Source organism: Polyodon spathula, chromosome 4 (assembly GCF_017654505.1).
Source record: "Polyodon spathula isolate WHYD16114869_AA chromosome 4, ASM1765450v1, whole genome shotgun sequence".
NCBI classification, from domain to species: domain Eukaryota; kingdom Metazoa; phylum Chordata; class Actinopteri; order Acipenseriformes; family Polyodontidae; genus Polyodon; species Polyodon spathula.
This window is the reverse complement of record NC_054537.1, coordinates 22,413,189-22,433,771: the sequence shown is the minus strand read 5'-3', so window position 1 is coordinate 22,433,771 and position 20,583 is coordinate 22,413,189. Positions and strand designations below refer to the sequence as shown.

Below are 20,583 nucleotides of genomic sequence, written 5' to 3'. Positions count from 1 at the left end.
ATATGTAAATAGCATATCAATAAATAGATTAAGGTATCAAGCAGCAACGAAGAGAGAATATAAAATCAGGCTATGTGCTTAGAACATCATACTAAAATACTGTTTCCTGTGATTATTTTCCAAAATTCTCAATGGTGCAAAACATGAAAAACAGAATACAAATTGAGAGGCGCTTAACTTTGCGGAAGGGCTAGTCGACTTCAGCCCTTCCTACTGTAGTATCTCGCCTTCCTCTCAAACACGTTACTTTACGCCAGCTAAATCCTCCAGTCAGCCTGTCTCAGCACTCAGCCCGCACGTTCAGTCACTGCACCCAAATTCTCCCCGTCTATTGCAATCTTCTCTATCGATCCCCCTGTTTTCCTTGTTTTTTCTTTCTTTCTCCTCTCCAAGTTAATGCTCCACTCAAGTAGCTTGGGGGGCGGGGCAGGGCGGGGCGGGACAGGCCGGGGCGGGACAGGGGGCTACGATGTTTCCTCTAATTAGTATCCAATCAGCCCTACTTATCAGCCTGGGTTGATAGAGAGAGAGCTAGCATCAACTAAATAAACCTATATAAAACAAAGTGTGCAGTAATTATAAATCATAAATAAAACATGCAATTCAAAACACTCATAAACCATGAGAATAATAATAATAATAATAATAATAATAATAATAATAATAATAATAATAATAATAATAATAATCAAATCCACATTAAAATACAAATAAATAATAATGTGCTCAAACAATACACTAGCACTGGTCATACTGGTCACATGTATTTCTGGGGGGAAACGTTCACACACAGAATCAGAGCTCTACTTTGGGAGGAATAAGTTTACAAGAAGCACATTACTTTACCTTTGCTGTACCCTATGTTGTCCATATCACATCAATATTGTAACAAAAGGTTTACAGTCCATTTAAAGTTACATCAATTTACACATAGCATATACATTAACTAGATTGTAATTACCAGATTCTGCCTAGTCAACGGTCATGTTTAAACTATCTCCCCACCCCACTTTTAGCTGAATGTCAATTTTTAACCGTTTCTAATAACCATGCTAAAAAAAAAAATAAAAAAAAAAACATGTGCAAATAACGCCTAAGATTTCAAATCTTGTGTGTCAAGTGAGTAGAACAAGCTACACATTACAGTAGTTGCTCTGTGCATTGATTCAATAAATTGTAAGCACTTTCCATTTTGGATCCGTGAATACAGACTGAATCCGATTGATTCCACTTTCCTGTTAAGTTACAGTCCATTAATTTTTATAATGGTCTTCAGCTTTAAAGGTTGATGTATGTTTTATGGAGATTTAAAATGACATTACAGTGGACTTACTGTATGCAGCAACCTTTATTCAGGCAAAACCCTTTACTTTGTATTTCACCATTTAACGCTAGAACCGTCGTGGTTATACTCATACCTAAAACCACCGCCAGCAGTCGTTATGACACTTACATTTTAAAAAACATCAGTATTAAAATGAAAGACAAACTATTGGCTGCAACTCAAAAGTTTTATTCAAGCACATCATATCAAACATCTGCACAGCCGAAACACCATATTTAAATGAACAATTAAACATAAAAGGGTTTACTTTCTATTTACCACATAAAGCACTACTTCAAAAAAAAATTGCCAAACAATCAGGTCCAGAGCTGATATCGGAAACTATAAAACCAGATCACAATCTTAAGCTGTACTTTTTTTTGTCCTGTACTGTCACATATTGAACTTGACTGATATTGGATAAATGAAAATGGAATTTGGAGTGTTGGGTAGGGTTTTGCTATGAGAGCCTACTGTTACCTTCTATGACCTGCTGTATTCACAGATGAGACCTCTTATGAAGCAGGGATCAAAGTTCAAATCCACAGCCAAGATGAGCCTCCCTTCATAGACCAGCTGGGATTTGGTGTAGCTCCTGGTTTTCAGACATTTGTGTCATGCCAGCAGCAAAGGGTATTTAGCATGAAGTAATATACACTATGCCCACCACCTTCACCAACCCCAGCCATTTAGGGCTCTACATTAACCTTTTATCCATACCCTTATGTTACACGCACACCTACGTAGTGGTTATAGTTTATAAATGTCTGTATTTGCACCCAATGGAATTGTGGGATTGTGAATTAAAACATATACTATTAAAATTGTATTAAAACTAGTTAAAACCAGCTACTTTGTTGGTCCCAGTTGTCTATATTTTAACACAAGTAATGTAAAGAACCATACAATAATTATATGTAAAAGTACTGCAGGTCTTACATGCAGGGTTTTCGGTCAGTGTCCCCATTGAGTAAATATTTAATTATATGCTTTAGGTATGGCTATAATTTCTAAGAAGGGTGTTTATTACCACCACTTTAGAAGCCTGCTTTGTAAAACAAAACAAAACAAAACAAAAACAATGAAGAAATGAAATATTATCAGATTGGATGTCCAAAATAAGATCAATATTTAAATAATCAAAATAGAATTTCTTGACTTTGGAATTAGATTCTACTGTAGAAATAACCTTTTTTTTTTTTTTTTTTTTTAATGTAGCTATCGTATGAATCAAGCAGTAGGTCAACCCTGTTACACCAAGACTATAAAGAAATTACATACAGTACACACTGCACATTTCCAGTTGGCTGCAGATCAATAGTCGTAATCCCATAATCAAGTGCTCAAGTGAAATTGTTCAATAGAACGAGAGACCATCCTGATTATTTGTGTGTGTGTGTGCGTGTGTGATATAAGTTAATGTAGAGCCTTTAATTACTGTGATTTATTTCTGCTGAATTTGTTGCAACATTATGCTTGCTTGAACCTGTATTAATGACACTGACCGTGGTTGATTGACTAGATGACTTACTATCATGGTATCATAGTAAATTTAGGATCCTAGTTAATTTCATTATATATATATATATATATATATAGATATATATATAGATAAGAAAAACTTTGATAATCTGGTGGAATTACTTAATCAGTTTAACATCAGTGCTATATAATTGACATAATATAATAGTAAACCATATCAGATACAAAGCATGAAGTACTGTGGCAAGCAGCTAGTGGTCATGTAGTGTAATGGAATCATAAAGCAAGCTTATGGTGGTCCTCCACTATTACTGTATGCAACCGTGAAATGGTTCCTTCTTTTCAAAATGGTGCTATACTTCATGGTGTCATCCATGTTACTTTAAAGCAATGAATTCAGCAAAAAGAAAGTCAGATAAAAGAGATGGAAGTCCACGAGAGTGATGAAAATAGCACGGGGGGGGCTGGTATTCGGAATCAAATAATTGACAATGGAGAACATAACTGAAAGTACACAGAAAATCAAAGAATGGATAACAAGATTTTTGAGAAGGTTATATTTTATACAGATCTGAAAAGGGCCACTGATTTTGAAATGCTTATAAGTGCTTTAGCTTGGTAGACACAACTTGAACTGGTAACTGGCGGAAGAGACTACTATATATCAAATACTAATATGCATGTTAAGCCAATCAAAATGTATTTTAAAAGATGAAGAGGATTATTAAATTAAAAAAAAAATACTGCACCATTTTAAAATCTGTGTTATTTCCCTATGTTATTGCTATATTCAATCAAACTTGCAGACAGAGAAGGGTATCCCCCAAAGAAACCACTATGTGAGAAGTTGAATGTCTTTTTGAATGCTGTCATGTAACAGGTGCTCCCTCTGGGTCAAATATTTATGGTTTATATTCTTTAAATAATAGCTAGAAATAAAATAATGAGCTTTATCATTTTCTGCCATGTAATACATACTGTAAAGGCCTTGGGAGAGCGGCGGACCCTTTAAGATCCTCGAAAGACCTCTGTGATGGACAGCTGGCAGGAGCACTGATTGGACGGGAGGCAAGAGCTACTGAGAGGTCTCCACCAATCGAATTCTCAGACGCGAGAAGGGGCAGAACAGTATATAAGGACTGCCAGCTCAATACAAGGGAGAGAAGGAGATGACAGGCACACTGAAGAATATTGAGACATCAACACTGAGAGGGAATTGCCCAGCAAACACCATTATTATGACCAAGCCACTACACAGGCCCCTATTCACGGAGGTAGAGCCTCATCTGAGGGAAGTGAGAGAGAGACAGGGAGAGGACGGACAACCAGTCGGAATAAAGGGAGCAACTGAGAGAGTGAGAAGGGAAGCCGGACGTGTGCCCAAGCGATGAGCCAAGAGGCACTGGGGCAGGTGTTCCGTGCATGCATGTGTGTGTGTGTGTATGTGTTATGATACCTCACCCCATCTTTCTGTCTGCCCCATGTGCAGACCACCATAAATCCCAAGTAATAAGCAATCTGGGCAATCCAGTGCCTTTACAGGTTTAACAGCATTAATACTTCAATACATAAAATGCAAAAATCTAAAGCACCCACAGATACATTCTAGAACATTAAATACACCTCTCTCTTAAAACTAACACATAATACATATACCTTATAGCAATGCATCCAATATAAAAAGATAGAAATTCAAATATATGCTTACCTTCCAGTATATGGAAGTGTAGTGTAGGATATATGAAAAATAAGAACTGTTTTAAAAGTAGAGACTTCTAAATACGACCAAATAGCAAATCACTTTCTCAGAGACCCTCAGAACATGGACCATGTCAGTTTGCAAGATCATGGTCAATGGTACATAATGGGATCTTGCTCTGGGATTATATAGGATTTTCCCTCCATTGAATACACCAGGAGTCCCAATTAAATCGATCATCAGTCTGCCTTGACAGTTCTTATCTTTGATTTAATGATATATTCTAGAAGGATTCGGTCAACTCTTTTTATAAGTAATTGGAGTTTATAAAAAAACATTAAAAATGAATGGATATAATTCCTTTCCAAAATATTGGAACATGATCTCATAGTTCTCATATTCAACACCTCCATTCTTTAAAAAGTCAGGTGAACCAAAGTTCACAGGATCCTTGCGACAATACAATATGATACAAGTTTATATGTGTATTTAAAGAGATGCTATTTTATAAATAACTTCAACTTTTTGTGTGATTATATTAACCTTGGTCTACAATATATTTCCTCTTAGCAGCATATTATGTTACATTTTCAGTGTGTTGTCAGTGGGCCAGTGTAACTTCATCTACAAATGTGTGTTAAAATTTATTGGACAAAGACTGTAGGGGTTTATCACAAGCCTTTGAATAAAACCACTAAGTATGCAGTGATTAGTTCAGTTATTTTAATTTAAATTTAGGGTATAATGAACATGTTAATTATAATAGCCTTATATTTAACTTGTACCATGCTTGGACTAAGACTGACCTCTGTTTCTAAAAATACACCTGCACAAGTAGGTTTCAGATACCTTGTTTACTTGACAAGACTAGTGTTTTAATTAATATGAAACTCCACTGTAAGCACTTTTCCAAATTGACCACATGAAGTCATTTTTGGCTCACAAACACCAACACAATTAAAGTCGCTACCTTTCTGATATGAACCAATACTTTAGACAACTTTTCTAATTTAAATGAAATGCTCGATTCGGCCTTGGATTCAAAACTGCCAACAATCAGTAAGTCCCGCTTCGACTGACAAAAAAACCTTTCCATGCCCAGCACTGCTCTGCTACAAGCAGGTAAAGGTGGGGCCAACAAATCAATTATTTTTCTTGAGTAAGTCTACTGTGTACTAAAGTTATTATACAGTTTACACTTTATAGTCTTATATTCAAACTTAACAGTTTCTCTGTTTTGATTGCAGAAAAACCTTTATATAAACAAAACATTTATATTCTTTAGTTTAATTGATATTGTATTCAAAGAACCGCACACCCTTGCAACCGAGGCCTTCCATGCAAAGGAATCTAATGACTTATAGCACAAAAGGGATGTGCCAGTCTGTGATAATATGCAGAGTCACTTAAAATAAGACATTGATTTAACAGCTTATCTCCAGGATGGAGCACAAGGAAGTTAAGTGACTTGCTCAGGGTCACACAATGGCAGAGGTGGGATTTGAACCCGTGACTTTCTAGTTACAAACGCTGGACTTTAACCACTGGACCACACTGTTGTATTCGTTTAATTAAGGACACCTGCTAGTAATTTAGTAATTGTGTTCTAGTGTGTGAAGGCTAAGACCTGGGGGAGATGTGTGCAGACCTGGAAAGGTATATATATATATATATATATATATATATATATATATATATATATATATATAACCAGTAAACAGTGTAGCCATCCAGTGACAGTTGAATACAACAATTAACACAATCATTTAAATCTGTGGTTCTGGAGATAGCTGCACTCCTCCCTTGTCCACTGCAGGCAGCGGTGCTTCTCTTTCTGGCTCTGGAGACAGAGGCGTGTCTCCTTCAGGCACTGGAGATGGTGGTGCTTCTCCCTTGGGTTTGGGTTTCGGAGATTCTGTGTCAGAAGCAGACCCATTTTAATCATGCCAGCTTTGTCTACCATTTACACAGGGAATTTAAAGTCACATATAAAAAAACAACCAAACACGGCTAAGAATGTTATAAGAAAGTCAAGTAAGCAAATGTTTCAGCTAGCACCATCATCAGTGTACTGCATACATGTGAATGTGGTGGTAAAATATCAGTCAGGAAGGGGGGGAGGGCTCCTCCCTATGAGAACTTATTGCAAATAGTGTACTTGACTTTTTTTTTTTTACCATATGTTTTTGTTGAGTGTATTGAAGGTATAGATTAACAGTCAAAATTCTAAATCAAGTTTTAAAATCTGTTTTATGTATAGATACTAAAAGTAGTATATTCTTTTTTGACAAATATTTCAATGATTTAAAATGGAGACATTGATAAGTTGATTGATTAGGCTTGCTATTTTTCGATATTAATCGGTAAAGCTCACAAAAATATGAGTTTGACTGAAATAAATGTGTATAGGATAAAAGTCAATAAAACCACTCGCTATTTTTTATTTTCTTACCAGAAATAATCATTTAGAAATCATCTCTAGTTTGTGTAGTTTTTATGCTTACTGTCTGTCCTGTCTCCTTTCAGCTCTGAATGGCAAGCGGTTGCTGTCAATCATCTCAGTGGTTAGTTAGTACTGTAGTTTCACTGTCACTTTATTCTATTCTGACAGATCTCATTGACTAAAGCAGTGCTACAATGCTCTCATTCGCTTAAATGACTGTCAATCATCAAGACCTTGCCAAGGATATGAAAGTGCATTGGGAAATCACTCTGTGTATGTACTGTACATTATAATTTTCATTAACTTCATCCTGCTGTGTGAATCAGTAGGAAATTTAAAGCAAGAGTCAGTGTAAAAGCCCAGGGTCGAAGGTACATTAATTAAAGCAAAAAGATCTTGTATACATACTGACAGATCAACCAAACTTAAAAATTATATGCATGCATAGCCATCGGATTGGGATTTTACAGGTTCCCTATATATTTTCATTCAAACATCTCAAATAGGTTCTCTGGAAGTATAAAATGTCTGCCTTGAAATTAATTCCAAATTGATTAGAACACAAGTATCCATGGAAGTCAGTTTAGCTGCAACCAGGGCTTTAAATGAACAGTTCAGATGATTGAAAATCAGTAAAATAGGTTCAGGATATATATATATATATATATATATATATATATATATATATATATATAGTATATATATATATATATCCTAATATAGTGATAAATACAGTTTAGGGTGGCCAAACATGCGTCATTGTAAAATACCCTTGTTGTTAGGGTGGCAGGACACTTGCACACCGCTAGTAGTGGGTTTGTAGCAGTAAGGAAGCGGACACAGAGTTTTATAGTTCAGCACGTTCAGATTTGGTTAAATACATTATAAAACAAAAAAAAAGACACCTAGCTCTCACAGAGCACTGATTAACACAATCAATCTTCACTAATATAAGGAAGGCTAGTAATAGCCAAACACATATCCTTCTTTTAATCTCATTACTGTTCTCACCATGCTCTCCCACTTCTTTCCCTGATCCTTTTTCTATCTAAACCACCAGTTCGCTTTTATAACGGTTGATCACAGCTTAATTGGCTGCACCTGTTACCACATTGTTTGGTCACAGGCAGCCCATTCTGGCTCCACCCGTAGCTTCTCACTGGATCCAGAATGGTCACCAGCCACCACTCCGCAGGGTCCCAATGCCCTTAAGTTCCGGTGCCTCACATACACCCCATCTCAATATTTAGACGAATCAGATTTTCTTTGCAGGTACTGTTTCCATTGGATTACTGAAAATAATTTACCATTTTGATTCCTGGCTGTATCACTATATTGTATATCATTTTTGTAACATTAACCAACGGTCTTGGACCAAATATACCTGTGGCAGGCTGGCGAGTGGATAGAGGCCCAGAGACAGACTGCAGTTCAAAAAATAACAATTTTATTATAAATAACACAAAATAAAAGTGCGCAAGGGCAAAACAAAAGGATTCAAACACAAATAAAGCAATACAAAAAGCAAACTTACAAAAATAAGGTTTCCAGGCTGGGCAATGCCTTCACTGGATTCAAAATTTCAAAAATACAAACAACAAAACACCAACCTGCTTCCTCAGCTCCCTTCAACCAAATGAGAAGTAGAGGCCTCCTTTTATGTCAGGTGGCTGGGCGCTAATTAATCGTTAATTAAGTTAATCATTTAATCAAATAATCAACCCCAGCCACCTGAACATAATAAACCCAGGCAGGTAGGGGAAATTAACCCCATCCCTGCCAATTTCTAAACGGCAGAGCTTCCCTGAGCAGAGCGGGCATGGCATCCCTGAGCGGTGCAAGTGCAAGGCAAGCATCCTTGGGTGGTGCAAGGCAGGCATCCTTGGGCCATAGCTCCTCCCCTCTGGGATCTGGGAGCGGCTGCTCCTCCCCTCTGGGCTCTTGGAGTGGTGGCTCCTCCCTCTCTGGCTCTCGGGATGGCGGTTCCTCCCTCTCTCCCTCTCGGGACGGCGGTTCCTCCCTCTCTCCCTCTCAGGAAGGCGGCTCACCCCTCTCTGGCTCTCGGGAAGGCGGCTCACCCCTCTCTGGCACTCAGGAAGGCGGATTACCCCTCTCTGGCTTTTGGGAAGGCGGCTCACCCCTCTCTGGCTTTTGGGACGGCGGCTCACCCCTCTCTGGCTTTTGGGAAGGCGGCTCTCCCCTCTCTGGCTCTCGGGAAGGCATCTCCACCCTCTTTGTTGGAGTGACTGGGGCATCTCCCATGTCTACCGCAAGATAATTAACCACCATGAGGGCAACCTCTGGGAAGGACGCTGGGTGGTGTTGTTCCTCCCACTGTTCCCACCTCTCCCCATCTCGACACCACAGCGTGTTGATAACTATGGGGAGATCGTGGAATAGGTCTGCCTCAGGGTGCATCAACCAGTCCCAGATCTCCTGGGACAGTGGTGAAGGTGGTGAAGGTGGTGGTGCTGGAGGTAGTGGGGTGGCCCCTGATGCCCGGGGTGAACACTGCACCTCTTCCTGGGCCTGGTTGTAGGGGCATCCTGCCCAGTTGTGGCCGTCCTCCTCACACCAGCCACACCAGTTTGCCGGTGGCACGTCTGGGCAGGACCACCAACGATGGTCCTCCTTCCCACACCAGGAACACCAGGGGAAGAGGCTGGCCAGGTCCTCCAGCGGTGGCTGCAGCAGCTTACATTTCTTCAGCTGCTGCTTTTCCTGCCTTTGCCATTGTCTGCTCTTTTTTCCCATGTTTTTTTTTTTTTTTTTTTCTAATTTATTTATCCAAAAAAAAAAAAAAATGTCCCCAAAAAAACCAAACACTGTAGTACTGCTCCGAGCCTCCTGGAGGCGCTATATCCCACTTCTAACACCAAATGTGGCAAGCTGGCGAGTGGATAGAGGCCCAGAGATAGCCTGCAGTTCAAAAAATAACAATATTATTATAAATAACACAAAATAAAAGTGCACAAGGGCAAAACAAAAGGATTCAAACACAAATAAAGCAATACAAAAAGCAAACTTACAAAAATAAGGTTTCCAGGCTGGGCAATGCCTTCACTGGATTCAAACTTTCAAAAATACAAACAACAAAACACCAACCTGCTTCCTCAGCTCCCTCCTCCCAAATGAGAAGTAGAGGCCTCCTTTTATGTCAGGTGGCTGGGCGCTGATTGATCGTTAATTAAGTTAATCATTTAATCAACTAATCAACCCCAGCCACCTGAACATAATAAACCCAGGCAGGTAGGGGAAATTAACCCCATCCCTGCCAATTTCTAAACACAATACCGTTCATGATTTTGTACAACAATAAAAAACTAGCTTGTATTATTTCCAGATAGATGTTCAGTCCTGCAGCAGCTGAGATGGGTTCTATATCTCATATCTATATATCAGTATAATACTGTATACAAATTGACAGACTGACTGACCAATTTATAACACTTTGTAATAAATGTTCTATTATTAGAGCTAGTCTCCTTTTGGTTTTATACCACCAAACTACCTAAATACAACCAAAATGTCTCTTTCGTGTTAGTTAAAAGACTTTGTGAGCATCTATTCCCAAATCATCTGCAAGAACTACTGAGTTTTTATGATTCCTTAATTGTGCCTGAGATGATGTGTTCACTTTTAGTAACAAACATAGTAATGTATTTATTATAGCAATCTAATATTTGTATGAACAAGATTCTTCACTATTATTTTCATGTTGGCTTAAAATGTGTGAAAATACAGTATGCTATATTGGACAGACAACGCTGCTTTTACAACATGGTCTGGTTAAGGACATTGGTTTATTAGGCAGGTTCTAAAATAAATACAATGATAGGCCTCAATCTGCTCCTACTCCTGTTTAGAGTTCTGCTCTCTTAATGTATCCATTCCTTTTGTTTGTGTTTATTTGTATGTTTGTTTGGTGTGTCAATCATCTTCCCAGACGAAATGACCTATACGGCCGGTGTGAAGGTGCAGATTCATAACCAGAATGAGCCTCCATTCATTCATGAGCTGGGTTTTGGGGTCCCCCCGGGTTTCCAAACATTGGTTTCCACGCAAGAGCAGCGGGTAGCGTACCATCCAGGTTTGCTGCATGCTGCACTGGACCCCTTAAAAACTGGAATGTGCCATGATGTCTGTGGCTTTACCTATCTCCACCACATTCTCACCTTCACTTCGAGCTGACATGCTTGTCTCTCGTCTTGAAGGCGCTTATTCTTTCCTGAGCCAGTGTGCGTGTGTGTGTTTGTGTAAGTGGATATCTCAGAATGTGCAGTTAAAAATGTGCATGAGCAGCTGGAGATTCATAATGTACATCTAATAATGCTAGAGCATATTACTTAGTGAAGTAATAAGGTCAACAATTGCTATTATTAGTAGTTTTTGTATAAAAGGCTTTAGCAACACAGTGTTATAAAAACATGAAACTAAGGCATTTAAAACAACCTTACAATTCCTTTATAACAGAATGTAAAGCTTTCATAATAAACTGTTTTTGCTTCTTTGGTTGTTGTGGTGTTTATATTTTTTCTGTGCCTGGTGACTCTGTCTTGGGGTATTTTTGATATAGAAAAAAACAAAACTATCTCATAGTTGGCAGGAAAACTGAACATAGGTGTACCAGTAAAAGCAAACTTGTACTGTAATTCTTGATATGTATTTTTTTGTATACAACTGTAAATGGCCATAGATTAGGGCGTCTGCTAGGAAATAAATAATTAAATAACTACTCGGCATAAGATTCCGTGATGCTGATATAAAAAAAAAACGTACTTGTGCAAAATGAAGTCTTCTTTTATGTAAATCACACAGTATAAACCTAGTAAAAAGGTGGAAACTAGGCAAGTCATGGTGGGCAATAATAGTCAAACTATAAAATGCAAGTATTAAAAACAAACTACTAGACTTAGCAGCTTCAGAAAACTATTCATTTTGATAACTGAAACTTCATTTACCCCAAGTGACAGAGAGGAATACTCAATTAGTCGGTTTAGGCTGTTTATGGGGTAAAACCAATGGACATAGGTGGAACCCAAAACCTATGTGAATCCATTTGGGTCAAGATAACTGAAAGAGAACAGAAGGATTGAAACTAGAAGTGTGTCACAACGACATTATCACATAAGCAAAGGGGACACCATAACCGGGTGATCAACCCTCCCCCTCCCTCCTCAACCTTCCCTCCTCCTTATCTCCTCTGATGACTTTGCCTCTTTCTTCTCTAAAATCTTTGATATCTGTGAACTCTTTAACACCCCCCCCCCCCCCCCCCCAACTCCCCCTGCTCCAAATCCAACACCCTCTTGTCTCTCTTATTAACTCACCCTCCTTCTCCTCTTTCTCCCTCCTCCAAGGCCACAAAACCACCATGTGAGCCCTGCACCCCCTCCCCACTCAACTCTTTCAAGCTGCTGCTCCTGCTCTGCTCCCCTTCATCTCCTCCATTCTCAACACCTTTCTCCTCTCTGGCCTCTTTCCCTCTGCCATCAAACAAGCCTCTATCACCCCCCTCCTCAAAACACCTACCCTTGACCCCCTACAATCTGGTTTCTGCTCTACTCACTCCACTGAAACTTCTCTCCTGCCTTTCACTAACTCTCTAAACTCTGCCCGTGCTGCCTCTCTCTCTTCTGTATTATTTCTCCTTGATCTCTCTGCTGCCTTTGACACTGTCGATCACTCTATTCCCCTATCCTGTCTCACTGACCTGGGAATCTCTGGCACTGCTCTGATCTGATTCTCCTCCTACCTCTCCGACTGCACCTACCAGGTAACCTGGCGCAGCTCAACCTCTGCACCTCACCCTCTCTCAACAGGAGTCCCCCAAGGATCAGTCGGATCACCTCAAACTCAATCTCTCTAAATCTGACCTCTTTTGCTTCCCCTCCTGATCTTCCCCCTCCTCTGATCTCTCTATCTCCATTCCTCTGGAATCTACTATGCTCACTCCCTCCTCCTCAGCCAAGAAACTCTGAGTAACCCTGGTCCCCTGCCTCTCCTACTCCCAGCACATCTCCACTCTAGCACGCAGCTGCTGACTCTTCCTGAGCAACATACAAAGAATCTTACCCTTCCTCACCAACAACTCCATGCAACTCCTCGTCCAGGCCCTGGTACTCTCCCATCTAGACTACTGCAACTCCCTCCTGGCTGGCCTCCCTGTATCCGCCACCCATCTGCTCCAGCTCATCCAGAACTCTGCTGCTCACCTGGTGTTCTCTCTACCTTGCTTCTCTCATACTACTTCACTGCTCCTCTCACTCCATTGGCTACTGATCACCTACCTATGCCTTGACCAGACTGCACCCAGCTACCTCCAGACCCTCATCTCTCCCTACACCCTCACTCGACCTCTCCACTCTGCCTGCACTAGAAGACTGACTGTACCTCCGCTATGCTCCCCTGCCTCCAGAGCTCACTCCTTCTCCACCCTTGCCCCACAGTGGTGGAATGACCTTAATACGGATGTCAGGACTGCCCAGTTCCTGACCTCAAGACACCAGTGCCTCCTCAAGACACACTTCTTCAGACAACACCTGTAAAACTCAACTCTTCTCTTCTGGACAATATAGCACTCTACCTTTAATGCACTTTAACTTGCACTTACCTGCTCCCTATTGTACTGTATTTAATCCTGCAGTATTTATGTAGTATTTTGTATTTCATCTGCCCTTGTATCTAACCCTGATGTAACTGTCAACACTGTTATCGGCTCTTGAACTGCCCTGATATCAAATCGTAGCGTTCTGTATTTGCTCTTATTAGGACTGAAGTCATTGTATTTTGTATCTTGCTCTTAATTGTACTGTAATTCCTGATATGTATTTTTTGTATACAACTGTAAGTCGCCCTGGGTAAGGGTGTCTGCTAAGAAATAAATAAATAAATAATAATAATAATAATAATAATAATAATAATAATAATAATAATAATAATAATAATAATAACAGAAATCATGGAACCTCTTGGAAAAAGCGACCACAACATGATCAATTTTGAAGCCTATTGGACATGCACAACAACAACATTCAAAACACTGGTCTAGAATTTCCGGAAGGCTAACTTTGAAGGAATGAGACAATGCCTGCACAATATCTCAATGGCAAATACCTAAGAGGTCATCACCAAGTCAATGGCAAAGATTTTTCACAAATCAATCAAAACAGAAGATGTCCCAGCTGAGTGGAGAATAACACATGTAATACCTATATTTATAACCAGGAAACTACACACCCATGAGTTTCACCTCCATAACATGTAAAAGCATTAAACCAATCATAAGAGGGAATCTACAGGTGTATCTACACAGTAACGGCATCATAGGAAAGAGCCCAGAAAAGGGCACTCCTGCACGATAAGCATTTTAGACTTCGATGAAGTCACTGCAATAATGGACACAGAAAGAAACTCTGATATCATATACTTGGACCTCGAAAATGAAAGCATATGGCATATGAAAGGATAACTGGGATGCTGTGTACTCAGTGGGGTGCTGCAGGGCTCTATCCTTGGACCACTCATGTTTCCTATCTACATCAAGAACTTAGATCAGGGGACAGTTAGAAAGTGAAAGACACACTCACAACCACCCAGGAAATCCAAAAAGATTTGGAATGCATACCGAACCGGGCAGAAATGTGGCAAATGAAATTCAGTGTCAACAAATGTAAAGTGTTACATGATGGCCACAAAAAAATGTAAAATCCAAATAGCAAATAGGGGGATATAACTTGAAGAAGCACATCAAGACAAAGACCTTGGTGTTGTAATAGAGTCATCGCTGTCAGCAACCACACATCGGCCTCATCTTGTTCATAAATGTTCTTATGTTCTTATGTTGTAAACTACTTCACATTGCGAAATTTTGTTTTGATCCCACAAAAATTGTTAGGAGATGCAATTATAGCTCTGTAACTCTGTATTGTAAAATAGGTTAGCACTTGAATTATCTTGACAAAGTATTACCAATACAGATTAAGATGTGTTGGTTATAGTCAAGGTTGTATTTTATTCATAGTTTTTTTCTTGCCCAGAGCAGCACGATTTCTTTAAAATGTCGGATGATATTTGTATTATTTATATTTTGTCTGTTGTTCGATAATTCACTTCTGGCGAAAATGAAATGCCTTTAATAGGTGGACATAAACAAAATATTATGGAATTGTGCATTAGCTGTTGTTCCAAGAAGTATCTAAGAAGATTTGCTGTATAATAACTGTAAAGAAAATTGATCAGTTTTGAATGTGACAAGGCTCTAATAAATATAAATATACAGCGTGAAATATCTCATTTTAGAATGTGATGTGCCATGAAATAAGTCATTTTTTACTGTGAAAAAAATACAGCCCAAGTGATAGGTATCTTCATGGCAGGGATGCATTGAAGGAACAATGATATTTCTTCTTTTTCGTATTTTGATTCTGTTGGATTTATATGAAAATGAAACTTTACTACCATGTTGATTAAAATAAGCTAGTGTTTTGAAGGATCATATTTTATTTTTATTTTTGAAAGATAGATTTTATTTTATGAGGAAATGCATTATATTGTATCATTAGTTTGCTGATTGGACACCTTTCCCAGGAACAGTCTTTGCAAACAACAAATAGCTTTGTCTCCCTTGGCACAATTTACCAGAAAACAAAGGGACATCTTTGAGTGATCACCGAGACTGGAGATATAAGCACTCAAAATTATTATGATTATGTTTTAATAACAAAACAAGACCTCAACGTGGTTTACATTCAATGTATGATCTATTTGCATAAACTGAAGCAGTTTGACCGAGGTGTTCTGTCCATGGGTTCTTCAGTCAAGCATTAAACCTTGATAACTCTTGTGCTGAAATGAGCATGTTCACAATTTATTTCCACTTTATCAGGACATGTACATGTTATGATTCATGTGTAAAATTGATAAATCTGTAGATTAACCAGTAAATATCCATTTGAGGTGAATTAGGAAATAATGTAACACCAGGGATCTTAATGGCAGAAAATAAAAAGAAATTAACCGGTAGAGTAACAAAATTTATTATTTATTTTTGTTAAACTACAGCCTTTTTTTTTGTTTTTTTTGGTATTATTTGATTAATCTTTCTTAACTTCAATACATGTTATTATTATTATTATTATTATTATTATTATTATTATTATTATTAATTATTATTATTAATAATAATAATAATAATAATAATAATAATGTATTTAGCAGATACCATGTATTAATGTTTAGTCCTATATAGAGACAGATTTATGGTTTTATTTTGAACGTTTTTATCCCCCATTGTCTTTTACTTTTGTGTAAAAAAAAAAAAAGTTTTATTTTAAATCAAAATTTACCACAGGGCAAACAATAGGTATGGTAGTATCGATATCTCTTCAGTAAAACTCTTCTAAGTTTGATTGAGTATTAAATTGAACTCATTTAGTAAAAAGCATAACCCTATGTGCGTGCAATCATACAGTGTGCTACGTCATTTAGACGGCAACACGTTATTTTGTATTGTGAATTGTTGCCAGACAGTGATCGTGGATGCAAGTAAGAGACAGTTTATTACCATCACCTTAGTTATTTTATATATTGACCGCTGAGCTGGTAAATCTACACATTTACCAGTTAATTTTTAGATTTACAGATTTTAAACGAGTCGTAACATACATATTAGGTTGAGCTGGGCATAGACTGTACAAGGTGTCAGAGGGATGTCAGTCTTTTCAGTTATTAATATTTCACGATGCAGAGCTAGACAGAGAGGATTATGATTATAAATGTGTTCAATATTCAAGTTCATCCCATACAATTATACAAACACCCAAACAAAACAGTATTAGAACCCCTGACCTAGAAAATCCATTTTTATTTTATGCATCAAAACTGACGTGTGGATTACAGCTTTTTGAACAGAGCCCAACATTTAATTTTAACCTTCATTAAACATGTACCTTGTGTAAAATTATCAGAAAATATCAATAATAGTTTGCATCATGAGAATTACAGAATTTAAAAAAAAAGTTTTTCTTCATTGTACATAGCCAAAGCTGTTTATTTTTTACTAGTTATGTCTGCCTGGAAAGTACAAAACATGGCTTTATCACTTCACTTTGCAAGATATTTAAATCACGTCCACTGCTGCAGGCTTAACAGCCTAAATAATGCAGCTGATGCTTGCAATCCCATTTCATCAGAAACCTTCATCAATACGTGATTGTTTCTGGCACTCTGTGTAACAACATCTTGAACAAAAAAATGACCTAACTGCATGTTAAATTTCTACTAAATGGATGTAAGCTGCAAAAAAATCTTTGCTGGACTCAAATGTCATTTGTATTACAAGAATAACCACCACACAGTAAAAAAAATAATGGTTAATTTCATGGCATATCACATTCTAAAAATAAATATTTCATGCGGCTTTTTACAATACAATTTTCTATGTATTACTTTTTAAAATGGAAAAAAAAAAAAAAAACATTTACTGTGAATAACATTAAACAAAAAGGGTTTTATAGACTCAAATCTTGTAGCTTTCCTTTCTAAGGGTCTGTGTATGTTCTGACTGTCTCCATTTCCCAAAATTCTGTGCCTCTTCTTTAGGACTTCCTGTGTCACCTGTGACTGGTATTGCATGGTCTCTGCTTGTCTGTTGCTCTGAGCTTTTCACTTACCAATGGGCATACAGTAGCAATTACCTAATTGTACAACTATTTCAGAAAAGATACATATGTGATCATTATATATATATATATATATATATATATATATATATATATATATATATATATATATATATATATATATATATATATATATATATGTGTGTGTGTGTGTGTGTGTGTGTGTGTGTGTGTTGAGTTTTGGGGGAAAAACCCATTTACATGGGGGGATGTCGAAAGGTTTAAATGATTAAAACATCATTTAAAAGCCCTAACATTTGTATACATCCAGAAAAAAAAAAAAATAAGAAAAAAAAAAACAAAAATATATTAATTTGTTTTTAGTTATATATATATATATATATATATTTTGGGTGTGTGGGGTTAATGATAATTCACATGGTCCCAACTAAATATGTTTTCTTCTGACCTGGTAACTCTTTAGCTGATGTACCTCCCTCCCCCCTGGGGGGACTGCAAGTCGACGCCGATAGAGTCAGAGTTTTTCTCCACCTACAGCATCACGGCTTGCCGCATTGACTGCGAGACACGCTACCTAATTGAGAACTGCAACTGCAGGATGGTTCATATGCCAGGTAAGATGAATCCAAGGTCCATGCCAGAAACAATATATATCTACAGTGAAACGTGTGCATACCAACAGCTTTGGTCAGTATAATGTACCACCTTGGCTAAATTCATTTAAAAAAAAAATACAGCACGCGCATTATTCTAATGTTTTATTGTGAAATTCAATCACATTTTCCAGAGGGTGCTTTAAACACATATTGTTTACTTTTTGCTAGTTTGGGGTATGTTTAGTGGTGTTGGCCTAGGGAATTTGGTTGGATTTCACCATAAAACATATCGAGCAATATTTAATATTTCATTTAACACCTCCTTCAAATTGTTTTAATTTTGATGAGAAAAGTGTGGCACTAAAATGGTAAAGTAATGGTTCTGTAGTAAGAAGTATCTACAGTGACAGGAACTATTGATGGAATGTTACCACATATTTTAAGGTGCCAATGGTATGAACCAATATGGATCAGTACTAGCACACTACTGTATCACGACCGCTGTGTAATATTTGTTCTAAATCCATTGTGTTGTCATAGCTGGTCTGCTAATAGTTCACCTGGGAAACTTTGAGGTAATAGACTGCTAGCATCTCAGTGGTATTTGAGAAAGGCATTATTGTTTATAATCCACTATATATAACTTCCTCTCCGGAACTCAACTTAGCACAGACATACAAAATAATAAAAATACAATATCTGAGTAATTGCATTAAAAACTCCAGCTGGGAGCTGCATACTCTTAAGGTATGTTGAATTCACCCCAGTTTTGTGTATTTTGCCCCTGCAGGTGATGCCATTGTGTGCACCCCGGAGCAATATAAAGAGTGTGCAGACCCAGCATTAGGTAAGAACCTCCTGTCTTCATTAGTTGTCTAAAGTAAGTAGAGCCTAATTGCTGTGCCATTACTGTGCTTACGAGTTGCTCAGCATCTGAAATATGTCAAACTTGAGGTATGGTATAAACCTTGATTACTTCATAGCAATTAAATGTTTGAATACAAGAGGATACTAATCAAAGTAATCAAGCTATTTCTGCACCTAATCAAATTGGCAGAATCAAACCATTTAGAAATCAGTGTGCAAGACGGCTTAATTAGGTTGCTGAGAACTTAATCCTTTTTCATTTTTTGAAAGTGAAGGAACAGCAGATGTAACAGATTTAAATGGCTGTTTTATAGATATAATTTGTTGAAATATGATACATAACATAAACCTTTAGTCTCAGAACAAGTATCCATATTAAATATGAATTGCACATTGCTTTATGGTAATTAATAATAGCTGATAACATGCAGCTGTCCAACTGTCAATCTGTCCCTACACCACTGGACAACATATTTAGCCAATCAGTAATTTTTATTATCCCATCTGGGGATGCATTTCGCTCACAAAGAGGATATTGTGGAGAAGCCCGTCCAGAACCTCTCATTTAATAATAATGGATTTGCAAGTAGTAAGCTCTGGCCACTATTACTACTGAATGACAACTTGTTTTTAGGCAGCACAGTGTCTGCTATGTTGTGAAGTTCCTAAAGCTACAATAAGAGAATTCATCTAGTTCAATCCAGTCAGGTGCTACTTGTACATTTGTAATTAATTTCCCAATGCCTACCTTTGCAAGACAGAATGTCCATCCACATTTCATGATTTTTTCAATTTGTGTAGCTTTAGTGACCTTGTAAAAGGTATTGGGATCAGCTTTTAAATATGTTAGCGGAGACCAGGGGTTTCTTCGTGACACAGGATTTTGCACTGCAATTGTATGGCTACTACAGAATATAGCCTAATAAACCTGACACTGACAAAATTCATTTTTTCAAGACCCCCATTTATACTCTAAACAATCATTCATGTTTCTATTTTACACCCAATCATCTGCTGGACCGTGCTAACAAACTGTGACAATTCAAGAATTGCACTCCATATTCCTTGAATTTTCACATAGCTTGTTTGCCAGAGAGTGCTCAGCTGACTAAAATATGCCCGTTAGCTCTGGTTTCTTTCTTAACAACAAAACTGTATTTACAGTCTAAACCCATTACAGATATGCAACCCCTGTCAAACATGTACTCATGGTAATAGCTATGCTCATATTTGCAAATAGTACAGTGGTGCGATTTTTGCGTACTGATGTCCCCTCAGATTTCCTGGTAGAGAAGGACAATGAATACTGTGTATGTGAGACTCCCTGCAACATGACCCGCTATGGTAAGGAGCTCTCCATGGTAAAAATCCCCAGCAAAGCATCTGCCAAATACCTGGCTAAGAAATTCAACAAGACTGAACAGTACATCGGGTGAGTAGGATACTGAGTTTCATTTAACCTTTCTGTGGATAAGGTGAATCCAGTAGGCTCATCCATCACAATGTTTATGAATTGATGAATGAAAATT

At 37.8% G+C, this 20,583-nt stretch overlaps 1 protein-coding gene across 2 annotated transcripts in view; it reads left to right on the top strand.

Annotated features, from left to right (window-relative positions):
• LOC121314321 (acid-sensing ion channel 1C-like) overlaps positions 1 to 20,583 on the top strand; it is a 54,777-nt gene that overhangs the window by 10,541 nt on the left and 23,653 nt on the right. For both annotated transcript variants that reach the window (XM_041247444.1, XM_041247446.1), the window contains exons 3-6: positions 1,830 to 1,957; positions 18,055 to 18,205; positions 18,978 to 19,034; positions 20,333 to 20,486. In XM_041247444.1, coding sequence (XP_041103378.1) covers positions 1,830 to 1,957; positions 18,055 to 18,205; positions 18,978 to 19,034; positions 20,333 to 20,486 — 490 coding nt within the window. The remainder of the gene's footprint in view (positions 1 to 1,829; positions 1,958 to 18,054; positions 18,206 to 18,977; positions 19,035 to 20,332; positions 20,487 to 20,583) is intronic.